The sequence below is a fragment of the Myxine glutinosa genome, chromosome 4, assembly GCF_964187855.1.
Source record: "Myxine glutinosa chromosome 4, kmMyxGlut1.1, whole genome shotgun sequence".
Classification (NCBI taxonomy): Eukaryota; Metazoa; Chordata; class Myxini; order Myxiniformes; family Myxinidae; genus Myxine; species Myxine glutinosa.
In genome coordinates this window covers 210,297,248-210,324,394 of record NC_136264.1, presented here as the reverse complement: position 1 = coordinate 210,324,394, position 27,147 = coordinate 210,297,248, and the positions used below count along the sequence as shown (strand labels likewise).

Here is a 27,147-nt window from a genome sequence, read left to right as displayed (position 1 = left end):
CCTTACGAACCCTCTAAAACTACCCTTACGAACCCTCTCAAATTACCCTTTCGAACCTTTTGGAATTACCCTTTAGAACTACCCTTACGAACCCTCTAAAACTACCCTTACGAACCCTCTCAAATTACCCTTTCTAACCTTTTGGAATTACACTTTAGAACCCATTAGAACTACCCTTACGAACCCTCTAAAACTACGCTTACGAACCCTCTCAAATTACCCTTTCGAACCTTTTGGAATTACCCTTTAGAACTACCCTTACGAACCCTCTAAAACTACCCTTACGAACCCTCTAAAACTACCCTTACGAACACTCTCAAATTACCCTTTCTAACCTTTTGGAATTACACTTTAGAACCCCTTAGAACTACCCTTACGAACCCTCTAAAACTACCCTTACGAACCCTCTCAAATTACCCTTTCGAACCTTTTGGAATTACCCTTTAGAACTACCCTTACGAACCCTCTAAAACTACCCTTACGAACCCTCTAAAACTACCCTTACGAACAATCTCAAATTACCCTTTCTAACCTTTTGGAATTACACTTTAGAACCCCTTAGAACTACCCTTACGAACCCTCTCAAATTACCCTTTCGAACCTTTTGGAATTACCCTTTAGAACTACCCTTACGAACCCTCTAAAACTACCCTTACGAACCCTCTAAAACTACCCTTACGAACCCTCTCAAATTACCCTTTCGAACCTTTTGGAATTACCCTTTAGAACTACCCTTACGAACCCTCTAAAACTACCCTTACGAACACTCTCAAATTACCCTTTTGAACCTTTTGGAATTACCCTTTAGAACTACCCTTACGAACCCTCTAAAACTACCCTTACGAACCCTCTAAAACTACCCTTACGAACCCTCTCAAATTACCCTTTCGAACCTTTTGGAATTACCCTTTAGAACTACCCTTACGAACCCTCTAAAACTACCCTTACGAACCCTCTAAAACTACCCTTACGAACACTCTCAAATTACCCTTTCTAACCTTTTGGAATTACACTTTAGAACCCCTTAGAACTACCCTTACGAACCCTCTAAAACTACCCTTACGAACCTTCTCAAATTACCCTTTCGAACCTTTTGGCATTACCCTTTAGAACTACCCTTACGAACCCTCTAAAACTACCCTTACGAACCCTCTCAAATTACCCTTTCTAACCTTTTGGAATTACACTTTAGAACCCCTTAGAACTACCCTTACGAACCCTCTAAAACTACCCTTACGAACCCTCTCAAATTACCCTTTCGAACCTTTTGGAATTACCCTTTAGAACTACCCTTACGAACCCTCTAAAACTACCCTTACGAACCCTCTAAAATTACCCTTACGAACACTCTCAAATTACCCTTTCTAACCTTTTGGAATTACACTTTAGAACCCCTTAGAACTACCCTTACGAACCCTCTAAAACTACCCTTACGAACCCTCTAAAACTACCCTTACGAACCCTCTCAAATTACCCTTTCGAACCTTTTGGAATTACCCTTTAGAACTACCCTTACGAACCCTCTAAAACTACCCTTACGAACCCTCTAAACTACCCTTACGAACCCTCTCAAATTACCCTTTCGAACCTTTTGGAATTACCCTTTAGAACTACCCTTACGAACCCTCTAAAACTACCCTTACGAACCCTCTAAAACTACCCTTACGAACCCTCTAAAACTACCCTTACGAACAATCTCAAATTACCCTTTCTAACCTTTTGGAATTACACTTTAGAACCCCTTAGAACTACCCTTACGAACCCTCTAAAACTACCCTTACGAACCCTCTCAAATTACCCTTTCTAACCTTTTGGAATTACACTTTAGAACCCCTTAGAACTACCCTTACGAACCCTCTAAAACTACCCTTACGAACAATCTCAAATTACCCTTTCTAACCTTTTGGAATTACACTTTAGAACCCCTTAGAACTACCCTTACGAACCCTCTAAAACTACCCTTACGAACCCTCTCAAATTACCCTTTCTAACCTTTTGGAATTACACTTTAGAACCCCTTAGAACTACCCTTACGAACCCTCTAAAACTACCCTTACGAACAATCTCAAATTACCCTTTCTAACCTTTTGGAATTACACTTTAGAACCCCTTAGAACTACCATTACGAACCCTCTAAAACTACCCTTACGAACCTTCTAAAACTACCCTTACGAACCCTCTAAAACTACCCTTACGAACCTTCTAAAACTACCCTTACGAACCCTCTAAAACTACCCTTACGAACCTTCTAAAACTACCATTACGAACCCTCTAAAACTACCCTTACGAACCTTCTAAAACTACCCTTACGAACCCTCTCAAATTACCCTTTCTAACCTTTTGGAATTACACTTTAGAACCCCTTAGTCCTTGAGCCAACCGGCCATTTTTTGAAGTGAATGCTCCGGGGGGGGGGAGTAATTCTCATTATGATTTTCCATTAGACCAATGTCTCAAGTGTCAGAAAAGGTGTGATGGACATCTGAGAACGGTAGCTTAGTGCCCGGATGGACGCCATCTTTGAAACCACCCAGCTCGAAAATGCCCATTTGGTGGGGTACATTGTTGCACGTGTATCTGGACTTCTATACTAGCTATCGATGTGCGGTTGACGACTAAATATACGTCCGATGTGTACCGTCTAAATAAAAAATAATATGAAGCATTTTGTTTTAGATTAATTATTATAAAAATCAATTATCGAAAAAAAATCATATATTTTTCAATATTTTATTATTAGACTTGTACTTTTTTTAGTGAAACAACACTGGTATGATTTTCCAAATTATGCATTGTGCTACACCGTTTATCTGTCTATAAAAATAACTCAAAAACTAAAACATATCATCCACCACGAGTGTACACAAAAAATATATGAAAAGGCATGCACTTTCCACAAACCGAAACTATGTCAGTTGGAATTTCCCGCCGATAATCAACCCACAGAACCCAGTGCCGAAAGTGACGTCAGTCTATTCTATATCTATATTCTATATTCTATATCTCAGTCTGAGATTTGTTGCGGTGACCTGATTAATTTCTGAGGGGGGGGGGGGGGGGGGGACCATGGGTTCGCTGGAACCATGCGACCAGACAATCAGTTCGTGGACTGGTTTCAACATCATGACTAGAGATCGTGTTCAGGTGACGGAAGATGTAGTTGGCTACCTGCCGACTATAAACGCGCCTGCCACAGATATGGCAACAGTGCAAGAAATCCTCAGAGAAGCTCTGAACATCATGTCATCACTTCAGCTTGAGCGTATACCGGTGGTGCTAGACCAGGCACTATTTGCTAAGGCGACCGAAATAGCATGGAAAGATGTCGATCGATATGGAAGAATCGTGCTCATGATGGGGAACTTCCATACCATCTGTAACTTCATGTCGAGCATTGGGAAAATGTTTGGAGATGCAGGCCTTCGGGATGTAGCTGTTGAGTCAGGAGTAATCGCTGAAGGTTCCATCAACAGGGTTCTGGAAGGCAAGCAATACAACCGTGCTGTGCGACTCCACAAGTTGATGTACGAGGCACTAATGCGCATCATTTGGAAGGGCTTCCAGGTGTGGATAGAAAGCAATCATCCTGACAAGGAACCCCAGATTCGAAGCACTGACCTCAAAATTCGCAGCATCAAGGAGGATGTTTGCCACGAGACTCTCGCTGCTGCTCTCGATGATGATTCATGTGTACAGAGCTTTGACATGTTCGCGAAATACCTACATTTTCTGCGAACCAAACATGGAGACCTGGCTCGCTTCTGGATGATGTATATTGATATGGTAGAGACCCTGCTGGGGTTGATTCGTGCGGATAGAGAAGGCGACTGGATGCTTCACTTGGCTTGTGTCAGAAGAGTGATCCCTTGGTGTTTCGCAATGAACAAGGTGAACTATGCTAGATATCTACCAGTGTACTATGCACAGATGACGCAACTCCACGAAACATGCCCCGAGTTGTACAGGCATTTCAATCAAGGCTACTTCTCCGTACAGCTTAGACCAGGGAATCCATTTGCCAGAATCGCTGTTGATCAGACAACAGAAGAAACAGTAAACAAAGATACGCAAACAGCTGGAGGAACACGAGGTTTTAGTCTTCGACAAGGGGCTGTGTCACGATACTATCTAACTGCAGAAAATCGGGCTACTGCACTGAGGCAACTACGAGAAACTATCCTTGTGAATGGCAGCGACACATCTCACGCCAAGCACCCTGACTTGTCTACTTCTCGCATCAAACGTGATGAGTCTGGCGTCACAGCTATCTGTGATCTACTGGAAAATGACTGGACCAATCCATTCGCCGATGATCCGTCATGTCTTCTCAGTATATCTACCGGAGCGGCTGCGAGGGAGGACGTTTCTAATGACCTACTCAACACCCTGCAAAAGGGGGAAGCGGCGTATCAAAGCTTCCAGAAACGTCTTGAAGAGGGAACAGGCTTTCATGACACATTGAACAAGCTAAACTTGAAGACCTTTGGTAAGATCAAGCAGAAAGTTGTGAAGGGCACAAACAAGGAGATCGTCCTGAGAGCTGACAGACAACTGTTTGCCACCATGATACTCATCGCCAAGACAAGGAACCTCGACATGCAACTTGTCCTTTGTCACCCACTAGGGCCGTTACCATGGTCTTTGGCAAACGTTGATGGGTCAATGAAAAAAACGAACAAAGCTGCACTTGCGAAACACATGGAAGGTCTTGTGGAACCAGCCGAGAACGTTGACAAGCGAAGTGCAACAATAATTGATGCGATGGCTCTCATACAAAAGATGCATGGCGAGAACGACACGTTCGAAGAACTATCTGACCGCATCCTTGCTGCAGCGCTTCACGCTGGTCAAGGCAGTGAGCGCATCGATGTTGTCTTTGACACATACACAGAAGAATCCATCAAAGCAGCTGAGCGTGTGAACCGCGGTTCAAATGAAGGCATCAGTTTCAGCGAGATCAGACCCGCACACAAAATCATGAACTGGCGGCGTCTCCTTGCTTGCAGCCAGACAAAGGAGAAACTGGTTGTGTTTCTGGCGGAGTCGTGGAAACATGAAACAAATCGCGAAAAGCTAGGCAACAGAACACTGTATGTCACCTGTGGTGAAAAATGTCTGGTACTGACCCGCGGTAGGTGGAAGTTGGTGCAAGCACTCGAATGTAGCCACGAGGAAGCAGACACGCGTATGTTTCTCCACGCAAAGCACGCCGCTACCCACTACAAGACGATCATCTTAGTGGCAGATGACACCGACGTTCTGATCATCAGTCTTCATCTCAGCAGAACCATCGATAGTCAGCTCTTCATCAGACGAGGAACAAAGGTTCGAGTCAGAATGATCGACGTTGGAAAGTTGGCTGCGGTATTGGGGTCTGGAGTTTGCAGTGCATTGCCAGGGCTTCATGCATGGAGTGGGTGTGACACTGTGAGTGCTCTGGCTAGCCAAGGAAAGATAAAGGCTTTGAAGCTTGTGCAAGCGAATGAGCTGTATCTTCAAGCATTCACAGATCTGGGATCTTCGTGGAATGTACCAACAGACGTCTTCAATAGCATTCAGGCCTTCACGTGTCAGCTGTACGCCAAGAACACGAAGATCGTCAGTGTTAATTCGCTCCGTTATCACATGTTCTGTGCAAAGAAGGGCCAGATCGAATCTGGACAATTGCCGCCTTGTGAAGACTCCTTGATGCAGCATATGCTTAGGGCCAACTATCAGGCGGCTATCTGGCGACGCAGCCTTGAAAACCTACCAGACGTCCCAACACCATCAGCAGGACATGGTTGGGAACTCGATGATGGCGGTTCGCTCACAATCCGATGGATGGCGGGTCTACCAGCTCCAGATGTCGTCTTGAATCTCATCTCATGCACATGCAGAAGGACGTGTCGACCGTCAGATTGCTCCTGCATACTGAATGGGTTGAAGTGCACTGTTGTGTGTAAGCTGCAGGGATGCTCCAACATGGTGCAGGATGATGCTATCGTGGCTCAGGATGCCAATGACTCTGAGGGCGACTCTGATGATTAACATTGTGTGCACTGTATATTGTATAGCATATGTTGTTCTCTATTATAATGCAGGCCAAATTGCCTGAAAATCTTTATAGACAGATAAACGGTTTAGCAAAATGTATAATTTGGAAGATCATACCGGTGTTATTTGACTAAAACATGACATGTTCAATGATACCTCCGCTTGCTTATTAGGAATATACATCGTATGGTGTTAAAATCAGCTCCATACGTCTTTCCAAACTCTAGTAATGAATAATTAATATAATTGGCGGCCATTTTGAAATCCAAGATGGCCACCAAAGTGCAGATTTCCTATGTAACAATTTCCGCCTGCTTATTAGATATCGTATGGTGTTAAAATCCTCTCCGTACGACATTCCTAACTTGCGTTATCGTCAGAATAGATAATGCCAGCGGCGGCCTAAGTCATTTTATGCCTCTTTACATTTATTTGTTGTAAACTCGTGGTGGATGATGTGTTTTAGTTTCTGAGTTATTTTTATAGACAGATAAACGGTGTAGCACAATGCATAATTTGGAAAATCATACCAGTGTTGTTTCACTAAAAAAAGTACAAGTTTAATAATAAAATATTGAAAAATATATGATTTTTTTTCGATAATTGATTTTTATAATAATTAATCTAAAACAAAATGCTTCATATTATTTTTTATTTAGACGGTACACATCGGACGTATATTTAGTCGTCAACCGCACATCGATAGCTAGTATAGAAGTCCAGATACACGTGCAACAATGTACCCCACCAAATGGGCATTTTCGAGCTGGGTGGTTTCAAAGATGGCGTCCATCCGGGCACTAAGCTACCGTTCTCAGATGTCCATCACACCTTTTCTGACACTTGAGACATTGGTCTAATGGAAAATCATAATGAGAATTACTCCCCCCGCCGGAGCATTACTTTTGGTCTGGCTCAAGGACTACCTTGGAATTATCCATTATAACCTTCTAAAATTACCCTTTATTGGAAGGAAGGAAGGACATATCCAAACAAGAAAAAGAGCAACCAGAGATTGCAAACCCTCTGCAGGATGTATTTTCAGTGTTTTTTTAAAAAGCTTTTGTGTTAAAACAAATAGGGCGGCTGAACCACGTGACCGATGACGTCATCATTATTTTTTTTCTAAACTAATTTATTCCTAGATTATGCTCAGTAAATTTCATCTTGAAATTTCAAGACTTTCACTCCACCGATCTGGGCTATATGGCAGGACTGTGCCCTCAGTGAAAGACACACGAAAGCCCGCTTGGAGTTTGCAAAAAAGCACCCAAAGGACTCTCAGACTGAGAGAAACAAGATTCTGTGGTCTGATGAAACCTAGATTGAACTCACTGTCTTTTACACCTCCTTATTTAACACATTCATCACTTCTACCTGCCTGTTGGTTTTGTCCTTTATTATGTCCCTAAAGACAGTAAGTTTCCTGTTTGGAATGATTTTCCATTTTTGTTTGACTACGTGACAGGTAGACAGTAAAAATAATTACCTTAGTCCTCAGTGTGCACGCGCGTTCGCGACGAGATTCCGTACAATTTGCCAATTTCAGAGTCAAAGCAGGTTTATGGTCCACTCCATGTTCCGATTCATATTCTACATTGTTCAACATGTAAAATTCAATTAAAATGAAGTAGTTTCTCCATCAAAGATTGACGTCTGCAGACAGACAGACAGAATGATCCAATATTGCTTGACCCCACTTTTTGCTTTGCGCACGTGTGGTAAAAACAACAGGAACACCAACAACCTATTTTAACTTTTCAGACTGATACTCATAAGGAACTGTGCAAGCCATGTGTTATTACATGCTAAATATCCTCAAGGTGAAGTGGGGTGACACAAAAGGGAAAAAGCTGGAGAAGAGGACGTGATGATTAATTCGTAAAGACGAAATTCCTCATAAATATATAAATGCATTGAAATGGCCCTTGAGTGAATCAACAACACAACATGCATTTTAAGGCCATTTTCCCTGCAAGAGCGGGGGTTAGCCTTGCGGTCCCCATGACAATCTTCTCCATCTTGCCCTATTTTCTGCATCTCTCCTTCTGCAACTCCCCTTGCCCGCATTTCTTCTTCCACCATCTTTAGCCAAGTCTTTCTCGGTCTTCCCCGTCCTCTACTTCCTTCTACATTCATTTCCATCACTCTTCTCAACCACTCACTTTCATCCTTCCTCAACACATGACCAAACCATCTCAACCTGTTCCTCTTCACAGCATCAATCACAGGCTCTATTCCCATCATCTTTCGCAATTCATCATTTGTCTTCCTCTCTCTCAACGACACTCCGCACATCCACCGAACCATTCGCATTTCCATCGAGGGAAATTTTCACCGGCTTGAATCGCTGTGGGATTTTAGTTAATGAGGTGATGTTTCATCACACGATCCTTTATCCAATGAAGACGGCATGTGCTGTATGTGTGTGTCTCTGTAGGGATGAGCCAAGATTTCAGGTTCCCTTTCAACTGCTCAACAGCCTCATGGAATTGGATAATTGTTTCTCCAAGTGGCGATGTGAGTAACCTTCAAGCTACCTGTTGAAATTATTAAGAGTTAAAGCATTAAAACATTATTGCTCTCAAAATAATTGATTGAATGACATCGCAACAACAAACGTGTCTCAGCCAAGATACGTTTCCATTCACCTGTATGCAGCACCTGCCTGCTGGTTGCCATCATTGCTGAAGGTGCATCTAACGGCCTCCTGTAGATAGGGGTGTAGTTGAGTGTGGCCATTTTGGTCAATGTACCAGCACATTATGGCCTACACTTTTTGAAAGTCAGGGGAGGGTGTGGTTGTATCGTTCACTTTTTACATTTTGTAGAAATCCTGCATATAATAGTACAGGCCTCAAGTCAAAGGGTGGGAACTTGTCTTACACAGGAAAACATCATCATGTGGTACCAAAGCAATTGCGCATATAGCCATTGCTAAATAACAAACTTGGTAAATAGTAATTGAATGCTTAAACCTGTTTGTATTTTCGCTCGACTTACCTACAATTATAACAAAAAAAAATTTGGAATTGCATTTCAAAATTAATACATCACCAAAGCGCACAGAGTCAATGACGTCACGTTGGCGTGACAACGCACGGCCTGGTTTAACACTCGCAGAATATGGCCGCCGTAGCTTTGTGAAGATGGCACAGTGTTTTGTTCCAAATTTTAATCTCCAATCGGAGAGTCATAAGGGGTGTTGCAAAATAAATGATACTTTTTCCCCCAAAGATGAAATGAAGTTTCAATCGGATGAAAGTCCAACCAAAGGCTTTATTTCATTCAAAAATTAAAAACTCATGTTTAATACGCGTCAATATGTCCACCATTCGCTTCAGAAACCATTTGAAGTCGACTTTTAAAAGATTTCAGCAAAGACACGAACATTAGTCGCAAATATGACGGAGACAACACGCAGGCAACGTGCGTGACACGTCATGATGACGCACGCGAAATTTGAATTCAAAAATCGCGGACATGTGGTCAATACAATCTGGGGGGAAAAAGTATCATTTATTTTGCAACATGTGGCCAATACAATCTGGGGGGAAAAAGTATCATTTATTTTGCAACATGTGGCCAATACAATCTGGGGGGAAAAAGTATCATTTATTTTGCAACATGTGGCCAATACAATCTGGGGGGAAAAAGTATCATTTATTTTGCAACATGTGGCCAATACAATCTTGGGGGGAAAAAGTATCATTTATTTTGCAACATGTGGACAATACAATCTGGGGGGAAAAAGTATCATTTATTTTGCAACATGTGGCCAATACAATCTTGGGGGGAAAAAGTATCATTTATTTTGCAACAAGTGGCCAATACAATCTGGGGGGGAAAAAGTATCATTTATTTTGCAACATGTGGTCAATACAATCTGGGGGGAAAAAGTATCATTTATTTTGCAACATGTGGCCAATACAATCTAGGGGGAAAAAGTATCATTTATTTTGCAACATGTGGCCAATACAATCTTGGGGGGAAAAAGTATCATTTATTTTGCAACATGTGGCCAATACAATCTTGGGGGAAAAAGTATCATTTATTTTGCAACATGTGGCCAATACAATCTGGGGGGAAAAAGTATCATTTATTTTGCAACATGTGGCCAATACAATCTGGGGGGAAAAGTATCATTTATTTTGCAACATGTGGCCAATACAATCTTGGGGGAAAAAGTATCATTTATTTTGCAACATGTGGTCAATACAATCTTGGGGGGAAAAAGTATCATTTATTTTGCAACATGTGGCCAATACAATCTGGGGGGGAAAAGTATCATTTATTTTGCAACATGTGGTCAATACAATCTTGGGGGGAAAAAGTATCATTTATTTTGCAACATGTGGCCAATACAATCTGGGGGGAAAAAGTATCATTTATTTTGCAACATGTGGCCAATACAATCTGGGGGGAAAAAGTATCATTTATTTTGCAACATGTGGCCAATACAATCTGGGGGGAAAAGTATCATTTATTTTGCAACATGTGGCCAATACAATCTGGGGGGGAAAAGTATCATTTATTTTGCAACATGTGGCCAATACAATCTTGGGGAAAAAGTATCATTTATTTTGCAACATGTGGCCAATACAATCTGGGGGGAAAAAGTATCATTTATTTTGCAACATGTGGCCAATACAATCTGGGGGGAAAAAGTATCATTTATTTTGCAACATGTGGCCAATACAATCTGGGGGGGGGAAAGTATCATTTATTTTGCAACATGTGGTCAATACAATCTGGGGGGAAAAAGTATCATTTATTTTGCAACATGTGGCCAATACAATCTGGGGGGAAAAAGTATCATTTATTTTGCAACATGTGGCCAATACAATCTGGGGGGAAAAAGTATCATTTATTTTGCAACATGTGGCCAATACAATCTGGGGGGAAAAAGTATCATTTATTTTGCAACATGTGGCCAATACAATCTGGGGGGAAAAAGTATCATTTATTTTGCACCATGTGGCCAATACAATCTTGGGGGAAAAAGTATCATTTATTTTGCAACATGTGGCCAATACAATCTTGGGGGAAAAAGTATCATTTATTTTGCAACATGTGGTCAGTACAATCTGGGGGGGAAAAGTATCATTTATTTTGCAACATGTGGCCAATACAATCTTGGGGGAAAAAGTATCATTTATTTTGCAACATGTGGCCAATACAATCTTGGGGGAAAAAGTATCATTTATTTTGCAACATGTGGCCAATACAATCTTGGGGGAAAAAGTATCATTTGTTTTGCAACATGTGGCCAATACAATCTTGGGGGAAAAAGTATCATTTATTTTGCAACATGTGGTCAATACAATCTGGGGGTTAAAAAGTATCATTTATTTTGCAACATGTGGTCAGTACAATCTGGGGGGAAAAAGTATCATTTATTTTGCAACATGTGGCCAATACAATCTTGGGGGGAAAAAGTATCATTTATTTTGCAACATGTGGCCAATACAATCTTGGGGGAAAAAGTATCATTTATTTTGCAACATGTGGCCAATACAATCTGGGGGGAAAAAGTATCATTTATTTTGCAACATGTGGCCAATACAATCTTGGGGGAAAAAGTATCATTTATTTTGCAACATGTGGCCAATACAATCTGGGGGGAAAAAGTATCATTTATTTTGCAACATGTGGCCAATACAATCTTGGGGGAAAAAGTATCATTTATTTTGCAACATGTGGCCAATACAATCTGGGGGGAAAAAGTATCATTTATTTTGCAACATGTGGCCAATACAATCTGGGGGGAAAAAGTATCATTTATTTTGCAACATGTGGCCAATACAATCTTGGGGGGAAAAGTATCATTTATTTTGCAACATGTGGCCAATACAATCTGGGGGGAAAAAGTATCATTTATTTTGCAACATGTGGCCAATACAATCTTGGGGGAAAAAGTATCATTTATTTTGCAACATGTGGCCAATACAATCTGGGGGGAAAAAGTATCATTTATTTTGCAACATGTGGCCAATACAATCTTGGGGGAAAAAGTATCATTTATTTTGCAACATGTGGCCAATACAATCTTGGGGGAAAAAGTATCATTTATTTTGCAACATGTGGCCAATACAATCTGGGGGGGAAAAGTATCATTTATTTTGCAACATGTGGCCAATACAATCTTGGGGGAAAAAGTATCATTTATTTTGCAACATGTGGCCAATACAATCTTGGGGGAAAAAGTATCATTTATTTTGCAACATGTGGCCAATACAATCTAGGGGGAAAAAGTATCATTTATTTTGCAACATGTGGTCAATACAATCTGGGGGTTAAAAAGTATCATTTATTTTGCAACATGTGGTCAGTACAATCTGGGGGGAAAAAGTATCATTTATTTTGCAACATGTGGCCAATACAATCTTGGGGGAAAAAGTATCATTTATTTTGCAACATGTGATCAATACAATCTGGGGGGGGAAAAGTATCATTTATTTTGCAACATGTGGCCAATACAATCTTGGGGAAAAAGTATCATTTATTTTGCAACATGTGGCCAATACAATCTTGGGGGAAAAAGTATCATTTATTTTGCAACATGTGGCCAATACAATCTAGGGGGAAAAAGTATCATTTATTTTGCAACATGTGGTCAATACAATCTGGGGGGAAAAGTATCATTTATTTTGCAACATGTGGCCAATACAATCTGGGGGTTAAAAAGTATCATTTATTTTGCAACATGTGGTCAGTACAATCTAGGGGGAAAAAGTATCATTTATTTTGCAACATGTGGCCAATACAATCTTGGGGGAAAAAGTATCATTTATTTTGCAACATGTGGCCAATACAATCTTGGGGGAAAAAGTATCATTTATTTTGCAACATGTGGTCAATACAATCTGGGGGGAAAAAGTATCATTTATTTTGCAACATGTGGCCAATACAATCTTGGGGGAAAAAGTATCATTTATTTTGCAACATGTGGCCAATACAATCTTGGGGGAAAAAGTATCATTTATTTTGCAACATGTGGCCAATACAATCTTGGGGGAAAAAGTATCATTTATTTTGCAACATGTGGCCAATACAATCTTGGGGGAAAAAGTATCATTTATTTTGCAACATGTGGCCAATACAATCTTGGGGGAAAAAGTATCATTTATTTTGCAACATGTGGTCAGTACAATCTGGGGGGAAAAAGTATCATTTATTTTGCAACATGTGGTCAATACAATCTTGGGGGAAAAAGTATCATTTATTTTGCAACATGTGGCCAATACAATCTTGGGGGGAAAAAGTATCATTTATTTTGCAACATGTGGCCAATACAATCTTGGGGGAAAAAGTATCATTTATTTTGCAACATGTGGCCAATACAATCTTGGGGGAAAAAGTATCATTTATTTTGCAACATGTGGCCAATACAATCTTGGGGGAAAAAGTATCATTTATTTTACAACATGTGGTCAATACAATCTGGGGGGAAAAAGTATCATTTATTTTGCAACATGTGGCCAATACAATCTTGGGGAAAAAGTATCATTTATTTTGCAACATGTGGCCAATACAATCTTGGGGGAAAAAGTATCATTTATTTTGCAACATGTGGCCAATACAATCTTGGGGGAAAAAGTATCATTTATTTTGCAACATGTGGTCAATACAATCTGGGGGGGAAAAGTATCATTTATTTTGCAACATGTGGCCAATACAATCTTGGGGGAAAAAGTATCATTTATTTTGCAACATGTGGCCAATACAATCTTGGGGGAAAAAGTATCATTTATTTTGGAACATGTGGCCAATACAATCTTGGGGGAAAAAGTATAATTTATTTTGCAACATGTGGTCAATACAATCTTGGGGGAAAAAGTATCATTTATTTTGCAACATGTGGTCAATACAATCTGGGGGGGAAAAGTATCATTTATTTTGGAACATGTGGCCAATACAATCTTGGGGGAAAAAGTATCATTTATTTTGCAACATGTGGTCAATACAATCTGGGGGGGAAAAAGTATCATTTATTTTGCAACATGTGGCCAATACAATCTTGGGGGAAAAAGTATCATTTATTTTGCAACATGTGGCCAATACAATCTTGGGGGAAAAAGTATCATTTATTTTGCAACATGTGGCCAATACAATCTTGGAGGGAAAAAGTATCATTTATTTTGCAACATGTGGCCAATACAATCTTGGGGGAAAAAGTATCATTTATTTTGCAACATGTGGCCAATACAATCTGGGGGGAAAATGTATCATTTATTTTGCACCATGTGGCCAATACAATCTTGGGGGAAAAAGTATCATTTATTTTGCAACATGTGGCCAATACAATCTTGGGGGAAAAAGTATCATTTATTTTGCAACATGTGGCCAATACAATCTTGGGGGAAAAAGTATCATTTATTTTGCAACATGTGGCCAATACAATCTTGGGGGAAAAAGTATCATTTATTTTGCAACATGTGGTCAATACAATCTGGGGGTTAAAAAGTATCATTTATTTTGCAACATGTGGTCAATACAATCTGGGGGGAAAAAGTATCATTTATTTTGCAACATGTGGCCAATACAATCAGGGGGGAAAAAGTATCATTTATTTTGCAACATGTGGTCAATACAATCAGGGGGGAAAAAGTATCATTTATTTTGCAACAATTGGCCAATACAATCAGGGGGGAAAAAGTATCATTTATTTTGCAACATGTGGTCAATACAATCTTGGGGGAAAAAGTATCATTTATTTTGCAACATGTGGCCAATACAATCTGGGGGGAAAAAGTATCATTTATTTTGCAACATGTGGTCAATACAATCTGGGGGTTAAAAAGTATCATTTATTTTGCAACATGTGGTCAATACAATCTGGGGGGGAAAAGTATCATTTATTTTCTAACATGTGGCCAATACAATCTTGGGGGGAAAAAGTATCATTTATTTTGCAACAAGTGGCCAATACAATCTGGGGGGAAAAAGTATCATTTATTTTGCAACATGTGGCCAATACAATCTGGGGGGAAAAAGTATAATTTATTTTGCAACATGTGGCCAATACAATCTGGGGGGAAAAAGTATCATTTATTTTGCAACATGTGGCCAATACAATCTGGGGGGAAAAAGTATCATTTATTTTGCAACATGTGGCCAATACAATCTGGGGGGAAAAAGTATCATTTATTTTGCAACATGTGGCCAATACAATCTGGGGGGAAAAAGTATCATTTATTTTGCAACATGTGGCCAATACAATCTTGGGGGGAAAAAGTATCATTTATTTTGCAACAAGTGGCCAATACAATCTTGGGGGAAAAAGTATCATTTATTTTGCAACATGTGGCCAATACAATCTTGGGGGAAAAAGTATCATTTATTTTGCAACATGTGGTCAGTACAATCTGGGGGGAAAAAGTATCATTTATTTTGCAACATGTGGTCAATACAATTTTGGGGGAAAAAGTATCATTTATTTTGCAACATGTGGCCAATACAATCTTGGGGGGAAAAAGTATCATTTATTTTGCAACATGTGGCCAATACAATCTTGGGGGAAAAAGTATCATTTATTTTGCAACATGTGGCCAATACAATCTTGGGGGAAAAAGTATCATTTATTTTGCAACATGTGGCCAATACAATCTTGGGGGAAAAAGTATCATTTATTTTGCAACATGTGGTCAATACAATCTGGGGGGAAAAAGTATCATTTATTTTGCAACATGTGGCCAATACAATCTTGGGGAAAAAGTATCATTTATTTTGCAACATGTGGCCAATACAATCTTGGGGGAAAAAGTATCATTTATTTTGCAACATGTGGCCAATACAATCTTGGGGGAAAAAGTATCATTTATTTTGCAACATGTGGCCAATACAATCTTGGGGGAAAAAGTATCATTTATTTTGCAACATGTGGCCAATACAATCTTGGGGGAAAAAGTATCATTTATTTTGCAACATGTGGTCAATACAATCTTGGGGGAAAAAGTATCATTTATTTTGCAACATGTGGTCAATACAATCTGGGGGGGGAAAGTATCATTTATTTTGGAACATGTGGCCAATACAATCTTGGGGGAAAAAGTATCATTTATTTTGCAACATGTGGTCAATACAATCTGGGGGGGAAAAAGTATCATTTATTTTGCAACATGTGGCCAATACAATCTTGGGGGAAAAAGTATCATTTATTTTGCAACATGTGGCCAATACAATCTTGGGGGAAAAAGTATCATTTATTTTGCAACATGTGGCCAATACAATCTTGGAGGGAAAAAGTATCATTTATTTTGCAACATGTGGCCAATACAATCTTGGGGGAAAAAGTATCATTTATTTTGCAACATGTGGCCAATACAATCTGGGGGGAAAATGTATCATTTATTTTGCACCATGTGGCCAATACAATCTTGGGGGAAAAAGTATCATTTATTTTGCAACATGTGGCCAATACAATCTTGGGGGAAAAAGTATCATTTATTTTGCAACATGTGGTCAATACAATCTGGGGGTTAAAAAGTATCATTTATTTTGCAACATGTGGTCAATACAATCTGGGGGGAAAAAGTATCATTTATTTTGCAACATGTGGCCAATACAATCAGGGGGGAAAAAGTATCATTTATTTTGCAACATGTGGTCAATACAATCTGGGGGTTAAAAAGTATCATTTATTTTGCAACATGTGGTCAATACAATCTGGGGGGGAAAAGTATCATTTATTTTGCAACATGTGGCCAATACAATCTTGGGGGAAAAAGTATCATTTATTTTGCAACATGTGGCCAATACAATCTTGGGGGAAAAAGTATCATTTATTTTGCAACATGTGGCCAATACAATCTTGGGGGAAAAAGTATCATTTATTTTGCAACATGTGGCCAATACAATCTTGGGGGAAAAAGTATCATTTATTTTGCAACATGTGGTCAGTACAATCTGGGGGGAAAAAGTATCATTTATTTTGCAACATGTGGTCAATACAATCTTGGGGGAAAAAGTATCATTTATTTTGCAACATGTGGCCAATACAATCTTGGGGGGAAAAAGTATCATTTATTTTGCAACATGTGGCCAATACAATCTTGGGGGAAAAAGTATCATTTATTTTGCAACATGTGGCCAATACAATCTTGGGGGAAAAAGTATCATTTATTTTGCAACATGTGGCCAATACAATCTTGGGGGAAAAAGTATCATTTATTTTACAACATGTGGTCAATACAATCTGGGGGGAAAAAGTATCATTTATTTTGCAACATGTGGCCAATACAATCTTGGGGAAAAAGTATCATTTATTTTGCAACATGTGGCCAATACAATCTTGGGGGAAAAAGTATCATTTATTTTGCAACATGTGGCCAATACAATCTTGGGGGAAAAAGTATCATTTATTTTGCAACATGTGGCCAATACAATCTTGGGGGAAAAAGTATCATTTATTTTGCAACATGTGGTCAATACAATCTTGGGGGAAAAAGTATCATTTATTTTGCAACATGTGGTCAATACAATCTGGGGGGGAAAAGTATCATTTATTTTGGAACATGTGGCCAATACAATCTTGGGGGAAAAAGTATCATTTATTTTGCAACATGTGGTCAATACAATCTGGGGGGGAAAAAGTATCATTTATTTTGCAACATGTGGCCAATACAATCTTGGGGGAAAAAGTATCATTTATTTTGCAACATGTGGCCAATACAATCTTGGGGGAAAAAGTATCATTTATTTTGCAACATGTGGCCAATACAATCTTGGAGGGAAAAAGTATCATTTATTTTGCAACATGTGGCCAATACAATCTTGGGGGAAAAAGTATCATTTATTTTGCAACATGTGGCCAATACAATCTGGGGGGAAAATGTATCATTTATTTTGCACCATGTGGCCAATACAATCTTGGGGGAAAAAGTATCATTTATTTTGCAACATGTGGCCAATACAATCTTGGGGGAAAAAGTATCATTTATTTTGCAACATGTGGCCAATACAATCTTGGGGGAAAAAGTATCATTTATTTTGCAACATGTGGCCAATACAATCTTGGGGGAAAAAGTATCATTTATTTTGCAACATGTGGTCAATACAATCTGGGGGTTAAAAAGTATCATTTATTTTGCAACATGTGGTCAATACAATCTGGGGGGAAAAAGTATCATTTATTTTGCAACATGTGGCCAATACAATCAGGGGGGAAAAAGTATCATTTATTTTGCAACATGTGGTCAATACAATCAGGGGGGAAAAAGTATCATTTATTTTGCAACAATTGGCCAATACAATCAGGGGGGAAAAAGTATCATTTATTTTGCAACATGTGGTCAATACAATCAGGGGGGAAAAAGTATCATTTATTTTGCAACATGTGGTCAATACAATCTGGGGGTTAAAAAGTATCATTTATTTTGCAACATGTGGTCAATACAATCTGGGGGGGAAAAGTATCATTTATTTTCTAACATGTGGCCAATACAATCTTGGGGGGAAAAAGTATCATTTATTTTGCAACAAGTGGCCAATACAATCTGGGGGGAAAAAGTATCATTTATTTTGCAACATGTGGCCAATACAATCTGGGGGGAAAAAGTATAATTTATTTTGCAACATGTGGCCAATACAATCTGGGGGGAAAAAGTATCATTTATTTTGCAACATGTGGCCAATACAATCTGGGGGGAAAAAGTATCATTTATTTTGCAACATGTGGCCAATACAATCTGGGGGGAAAAAGTATCATTTATTTTGCAACATGTGGCCAATACAATCTGGGGGGAAAAAGTATCATTTATTTTGCAACATGTGGCCAATACAATCTTGGGGGGAAAAAGTATCATTTATTTTGCAACAAGTGGCCAATACAATCTTGGGGGAAAAAGTATCATTTATTTTGCAACATGTGGCCAATACAATCTTGGGGGAAAAAGTATCATTTATTTTGCAACATGTGGTCAGTACAATCTGGGGGGAAAAAGTATCATTTATTTTGCAACATGTGGTCAATACAATCTTGGGGGAAAAAGTATCATTTATTTTGCAACATGTGGCCAATACAATCTTGGGGGGAAAAAGTATCATTTATTTTGCAACATGTGGCCAATACAATCTTGGGGGAAAAAGTATCATTTATTTTGCAACATGTGGCCAATACAATCTTGGGGGAAAAAGTATCATTTATTTTGCAACATGTGGCCAATACAATCTTGGGGGAAAAAGTATCATTTATTTTGCAACATGTGGTCAATACAATCTGGGGGGAAAAAGTATCATTTATTTTGCAACATGTGGCCAATACAATCTTGGGGAAAAAGTATCATTTATTTTGCAACATGTGGCCAATACAATCTTGGGGGAAAAAGTATCATTTATTTTGCAACATGTGGCCAATACAATCTTGGGGGAAAAAGTATCATTTATTTTGCAACATGTGGCCAATACAATCTTGGGGGAAAAAGTATCATTTATTTTGCAACATGTGGCCAATACAATCTTGGGGGAAAAAGTATCATTTATTTTGCAACATGTGGTCAATACAATCTTGGGGGAAAAAGTATCATTTATTTTGCAACATGTGGTCAATACAATCTGGGGGGGAAAAGTATCATTTATTTTGGAACATGTGGCCAATACAATCTTGGGGGAAAAAGTATCATTTATTTTGCAACATGTGGTCAATACAATCTGGGGGGGAAAAAGTATCATTTATTTTGCAACATGTGGCCAATACAATCTTGGGGGGAAAAAGTATCATTTATTTTGCAACATGTGGCCAATACAATCTTGGGGGAAAAAGTATCATTTATTTTGCAACATGTGGCCAATACAATCTTGGAGGGAAAAAGTATCATTTATTTTGCAACATGTGGCCAATACAATCTTGGGGGAAAAAGTATCATTTATTTTGCAACATGTGGCCAATACAATCTGGGGGGAAAATGTATCATTTATTTTGCACCATGTGGCCAATACAATCTTGGGGGAAAAAGTATCATTTATTTTGCAACATATGGCCAATACAATCTTGGGGGAAAAAGTATCATTTATTTTGCAACATGTGGCCAATACAATCTTGGGGGAAAAAGTATCATTTATTTTGCAACATGTGGCCAATACAATCTTGGGGGAAAAAGTATCATTTATTTTGCAACATGTGGTCAATACAATCTGGGGGTTAAAAAGTATCATTTATTTTGCAACATGTGGTCAATACAATCTGGGGGGAAAAAGTATCATTTATTTTGCAACATGTGGCCAATACAATCTGGGAGGAAAAAGTATCATTTATTTTGCAACAATTGGCCAATACAATCAGGGGGGAAAAAGTATCATTTATTTTGCAACATGTGGTCAATACAATCTGGGGGTTAAAAAGTATCATTTATTTTGCAACATGTGGTCAATACAATCTGGGGGGGAAAAGTATCATTTATTTTCTAACATGTGGCCAATACAATCTTGGGGGGAAAAAGTATCATTTATTTTGCAACAAGTGGCCAATACAATCTGGGGGGAAAAAGTATCATTTATTTTGCAACATGTGGCCAATACAATCTGGGGGGAAAAAGTATCATTTATTTTGCAACATGTGGCCAATACAATCTGGGGGGAAAAAGTATCATTTATTTTGCAACATGTGGCCAATACAATCTGGGGGGAAAAAGTATCATTTATTTTGCAACATGTGGCCAATACAATCTTGGGGGAAAAAGTATCATTTATTTTGCAACATGTGGCCAATACAATCTTGGGGGAAAAAGTATCATTTATTTTGCAACATGTGGCCAATACAATCTTGGGGGAAAAAGTATCATTTGTTTTGCAACATGTGGCCAATACAATCTTGGGGGAAAAAGTATCATTTATTTTGCAACATGTGGTCAATACAATCTGGGGGTTAAAAAGTATCATTTATTTTGCAACATGTGGTCAGTACAATCTGGGGGGAAAAAGTATCATTTATTTTGCAACATGTGGCCAATACAATCTTGGGGGAAAAAGTATCATTTATTTTGCAACATGTGGCCAATACAATCTGGGGGGAAAAAGTATCATTTATTTTGCAACATGTGGCCAATACAATCTTGGGGGAAAAAGTATCATTTATTTTGCAACATGTGGCCAATACAATCTTGGGGGAAAAAGTATCATTTATTTTGCAACATGTGGCCAATACAATCTGGGGGGGAAAAGTATCATTTATTTTGCAACATGTGGCCAATACAATCTTGGGGGAAAAAGTATCATTTATTTTGCAACATGTGGCCAATACAATCTTGGGGGAAAAAGTATCATTTATTTTGCAACATGTGGCCAATACAATCTAGGGGGAAAAAGTATCATTTATTTTGCAACATGTGGTCAATACAATCTGGGGGTTAAAAAGTATCATTTATTTTGCAACATGTGGTCAGTACAATCTGGGGGGAAAAAGTATCATTTATTTTGCAACATGTGGCCAATACAATCTTGGGGGAAAAAGTATCATTTATTTTGCAACATGTGATCAATACAATCTGGGGGGGGAAAAGTATCATTTATTTTGCAACATGTGGCCAATACAATCTTGGGGAAAAAGTATCATTTATTTTGCAACATGTGGCCAATACAATCTTGGGGGAAAAAGTATCATTTATTTTGCAACATGTGGCCAATACAATCTAGGGGGAAAAAGTATCATTTATTTTGCAACATGTGGTCAATACAATCTGGGGGTTAAAAAGTATCATTTATTTTGCAACATGTGGTCAGTACAATCTGGGGGGAAAAAGTATCATTTATTTTGCAACATGTGGCCAATACAATCTTTCGGGAAAAAGTATCATTTATTTTGCAACATGTGGCCAATACAATCTTGGGGAAAAAGTATCATTTATTTTGCAACATGTGGTCAATACAATCTGGGGGGAAAAAGTATCATTTATTTTGCAACATGTGGCCAATACAATCTTGGGGGAAAAAGTATCATTTATTTTGCAACATGTGGCCAATACAATCTTGGGGGAAAAAGTATCATTTATTTTGCAACATGTGGCCAATACAATCTTGGGGGAAAAAGTATCATTTATTTTGCAACATGTGGCCAATACAATCTTGGGGGAAAAAGTATCATTTATTTTGCAACATGTGGCCAATACAATCTTGGGGGAAAAAGTATCATTTATTTTGCAACATGTGGTCAGTACAATCTGGGGGGAAAAAGTATCATTTATTTTGCAACATGTGGTCAATACAATCTTGGGGGAAAAAGTATCATTTATTTTGCAACATGTGGCCAATACAATCTTGGGGGGAAAATGTATCATTTATTTTGCAACATGTGGCCAATACAATCTTGGGGGAAAAAGTATCATTTATTTTGCAACATGTGGCCAATACAATCTTGGGGGAAAAAGTATCATTTATTTTGCAACATGTGGCCAATACAATCTTGGGGGAAAAAGTATCATTTATTTTACAACATGTGGTCAATACAATCTGGGGGGAAAAAGTATCATTTATTTTGCAACATGTGGCCAATACAATCTTGGGGAAAAAGTATCATTTATTTTGCAACATGTGGCCAATACAATCAGGGGGGAAAAAGTATCATTTATTTTGCAACATGTGGTCAATACAATCTGGGGGTTAAAAAGTATCATTTATTTTGCAACATGTGGTCAATACAATCTGGGGGGGAAAAGTATCATTTATTTTCTAACATGTGGCCAATACAATCTTGGGGGGAAAAAGTATCATTTATTTTGCAACAAGTGGCCAATACAATCTGGGGGGAAAAAGTATCATTTATTTTGCAACATGTGGCCAATACAATCTGGGGGGAAAAAGTATCATTTATTTTGCAACATGTGGCCAATACAATCTGGGGGGAAAAAGTATCATTTATTTTGCAACATGTGGCCAATACAATCTGGGGGGAAAAAGTATCATTTATTTTGCAACATGTGGCCAATACAATCTTGGGGGAAAAAGTATCATTTATTTTGCAACATGTGGCCAATACAATCTTGGGGGAAAAAGTATCATTTATTTTGCAACATGTGGCCAATACAATCTTGGGGGAAAAAGTATCATTTGTTTTGCAACATGTGGCCAATACAATCTTGGGGGAAAAAGTATCATTTATTTTGCAACATGTGGTCAATACAATCTGGGGGTTAAAAAGTATCATTTATTTTGCAACATGTGGTCAGTACAATCTGGGGGGAAAAAGTATCATTTATTTTGCAACATGTGGCCAATACAATCTTGGGGGAAAAAGTATCATTTATTTTGCAACATGTGGCCAATACAATCTGGGGGGAAAAAGTATCATTTATTTTGCAACATGTGGCCAATACAATCTTGGGGGAAAAAGTATCATTTATTTTGCAACATGTGGCCAATACAATCTTGGGGGAAAAAGTATCATTTATTTTGCAACATGTGGCCAATACAATCTGGGGGGGAAAAGTATCATTTATTTTGCAACATGTGGCCAATACAATCTTGGGGGAAAAAGTATCATTTATTTTGCAACATGTGGCCAATACAATCTTGGGGGAAAAAGTATCATTTATTTTGCAACATGTGGCCAATACAATCTAGGGGGAAAAAGTATCATTTATTTTGCAACATGTGGTCAATACAATCTGGGGGTTAAAAAGTATCATTTATTTTGCAACATGTGGTCAGTACAATCTGGGGGGAAAAAGTATCATTTATTTTGCAACATGTGGCCAATACAATCTTGGGGGAAAAAGTATCATTTATTTTGCAACATGTGATCAATACAATCTGGGGGGGGAAAAGTATCATTTATTTTGCAACATGTGGCCAATACAATCTTGGGGAAAAAGTATCATTTATTTTGCAACATGTGGCCAATACAATCTTGGGGGAAAAAGTATCATTTATTTTGCAACATGTGGCCAATACAATCTAGGGGGAAAAAGTATCATTTATTTTGCAACATGTGGTCAATACAATCTGGGGGTTAAAAAGTATCATTTATTTTGCAACATGTGGTCAGTACAATCTGGGGGGAAAAAGTATCATTTATTTTGCAACATGTGGCCAATACAATCTTTCGGGAAAAAGTATCATTTATTTTGCAACATGTGGCCAATACAATCTTGGGGGAAAAAGTATCATTTATTTTGCAACATGTGGTCAATACAATCTGGGGGGAAAAAGTATCATTTATTTTGCAACATGTGGCCAATACAATCTTGGGGGAAAAAGTATCATTTATTTTGCAACATGTGGCCAATACAATCTTGGGGGAAAAAGTATCATTTATTTTGCAACATGTGGCCAATACAATCTTGGGGGAAAAAGTATCATTTATTTTGCAACATGTGGCCAATACAATCTTGGGGGAAAAAGTATCATTTATTTTGCAACATGTGGCCAATACAATCTTGGGGGAAAAAGTATCATTTATTTTGCAACAAGTGGCCAATACAATCTGGGGGGAAAAAGTATCATTTATTTTGCAACATGTGGCCAATACAATCTGGGGGGAAAAAGTATCATTTATTTTGCAACATGTGGCCAATACAATCTGGGGGGAAAAAGTATCATTTATTTTGCAACATGTGGCCAATACAATCTGGGGGGAAAAAGTATCATTTATTTTGCAACATGTGGCCAATACAATCTTGGGGGAAAAAGTATCATTTATTTTGCAACATGTGGCCAATACAATCTTGGGGGAAAAAGTATCATTTATTTTGCAACAGGTGGCCAATACAATCTTGGGGGAAAAAGTATCATTTGTTTTGCAACATGTGGCCAATACAATCTTGGGGGAAAAAGTATCATTTATTTTGCAACATGTGGTCAATACAATCTGGGGGTTAAAAAGTATCATTTATTTTGCAACATGTGGTCAGTACAATCTGGGGGGAAAAAGTATCATTTATTTTGCAACATGTGGCCAATACAATCTTGGGGGAAAAAGTATCATTTATTTTGCAACATGTGGCCAATACAATCTGGGGGGAAAAAGTATCATTTATTTTGCAACATGTGGCCAATACAATCTTGGGGGAAAAAGTATCATTTATTTTGCAACATGTGGCCAATACAATCTTGGGGGAAAAAGTATCATTTATTTTGCAACATGTGGCCAATACAATCTGGGGGGGAAAAGTATCATTTATTTTGCAACATGTGGCCAATACAATCTTGGGGGAAAAAGTATCATTTATTTTGCAACATGTGGCCAATACAATCTTGGGGGAAAAAGTATCATTTATTTTGCAACATGTGGCCAATACAATCTAGGGGGAAAAAGTATCATTTATTTTGCAACATGTGGTCAATACAATCTGGGGGTTAAAAAGTATCATTTATTTTGCAACATGTGGTCAGTACAATCTGGGGGGAAAAAGTATCATTTATTTTGCAACATGTGGCCAATACAATCTTGGGGGAAAAAGTATCATTTATTTTGCAACATGTGATCAATACAATCTGGGGGGGGAAAAGTATCATTTATTTTGCAACATGTGGCCAATACAATCTTGGGGAAAAAGTATCATTTATTTTGCAACATGTGGCCAATACAATCTTGGGGGAAAAAGTATCATTTATTTTGCAACATGTGGCCAATACAATCTAGGGGGAAAAAGTATCATTTATTTTGCAACATGTGGTCAATACAATCTGGGGGTTAAAAAGTATCATTTATTTTGCAACATGTGGTCAGTACAATCTGGGGGGAAAAAGTATCATTTATTTTGCAACATGTGGCCAATACAATCTTTCGGGAAAAAGTATCATTTATTTTGCAACATGTGGCCAATACAATCTTGGGGGAAAAAGTATCATTTATTTTGCAACATGTGGTCAATACAATCTGGGGGGAAAAAGTATCATTTATTTTGCAACATGTGGCCAATACAATCTTGGGGGAAAAAGTATCATTTATTTTGCAACATGTGGCCAATACAATCTTGGGGGAAAAAGTATCATTTATTTTGCAACATGTGGCCAATACAATCTTGGGGGAAAAAGTATCATTTATTTTGCAACATGTGGCCAATACAATCTTGGGGGAAAAAGTATCATTTATTTTGCAACATGTGGCCAATACAATCTTGGGGGAAAAAGTATCATTTATTTTGCAACATGTGGTCAGTACAATCTGGGGGGAAAAAGTATCATTTATTTTGCAACATGTGGTCAATACAATCTTGGGGGAAAAAGTATCATTTATTTTGCAACATGTGGCCAATACAATCTTGGGGGGAAAATGTATCATTTATTTTGCAACATGTGGCCAATACAATCTTGGGGGAAAAAGTATCATTTATTTTGCAACATGTGGCCAATACAATCTTGGGGGAAAAAGTATCATTTATTTTGCAACATGTGGCCAATACAATCTTGGGGGAAAAAGTATCATTTATTTTACAACATGTGGTCAATACAATCTGGGGGGAAAAAGTATCATTTATTTTGCAACATGTGGCCAATACAATCTTGGGGAAAAAGTATCATTTATTTTGCAACATGTGGCCAATACAATCTTGGGGGAAAAAGTATCATTTATTTTGCAACATGTGGCCAATACAATCTTGGGGGAAAAAGTATCATTTATTTTGCAACATGTGGCCAATACAATCTTGGGGGAAAAAGTATCATTTATTTTGCAACATGTGGTCAATACAATCTTGGGGGAAAAAGTATCATTTATTTTGCAACATGTGGTCAATACAATCTTGGGGGAAAAAGTATCATTTATTTTGCAACATGTGGTCAATACAATCTGGGGGGGAAAAAGTATCATTTATTTTGCAACATGTGGCCAATACAATCTTGGGGGAAAAAGTATCATTTATTTTGCAACATGTGGCCAATACAATCTTGGGGGAAAAAGTATCATTTATTTTGCAACATGTGGCCAATACAATCTTGGAGGGAAAAAGTATCATTTATTTTGCAACATGTGGCCAATACAATCTTGGGGGAAAAAGTATCATTTATTTTGCAACATGTGGCCAATACAATCTGGGGGGAAAATGTATCATTTATTTTGCACCATGTGGCCAATACAATCTTGGGGGAAAAAGTATCATTTATTTTGCAACATATGGCCAATACAATCTTGGGGGAAAAAGTATCATTTATTTTGCAACATGTGGCCAATACAATCTT

At 38.2% G+C, this 27,147-nt stretch overlaps 1 protein-coding gene across 2 annotated transcripts in view; it reads left to right on the top strand.

Moving 5' to 3' along the window:
• The window catches only part of TDO2 (tryptophan 2,3-dioxygenase), a 229,866-nt gene that overhangs the window by 133,386 nt on the left and 69,333 nt on the right, over positions 1 to 27,147 (top strand). For both annotated transcript variants that reach the window (XM_078776977.1, XM_078776978.1), the window contains one exon: positions 8,477 to 8,556. In XM_078776977.1, coding sequence (XP_078633103.1) covers positions 8,477 to 8,556 — 80 coding nt within the window. The remainder of the gene's footprint in view (positions 1 to 8,476; positions 8,557 to 27,147) is intronic.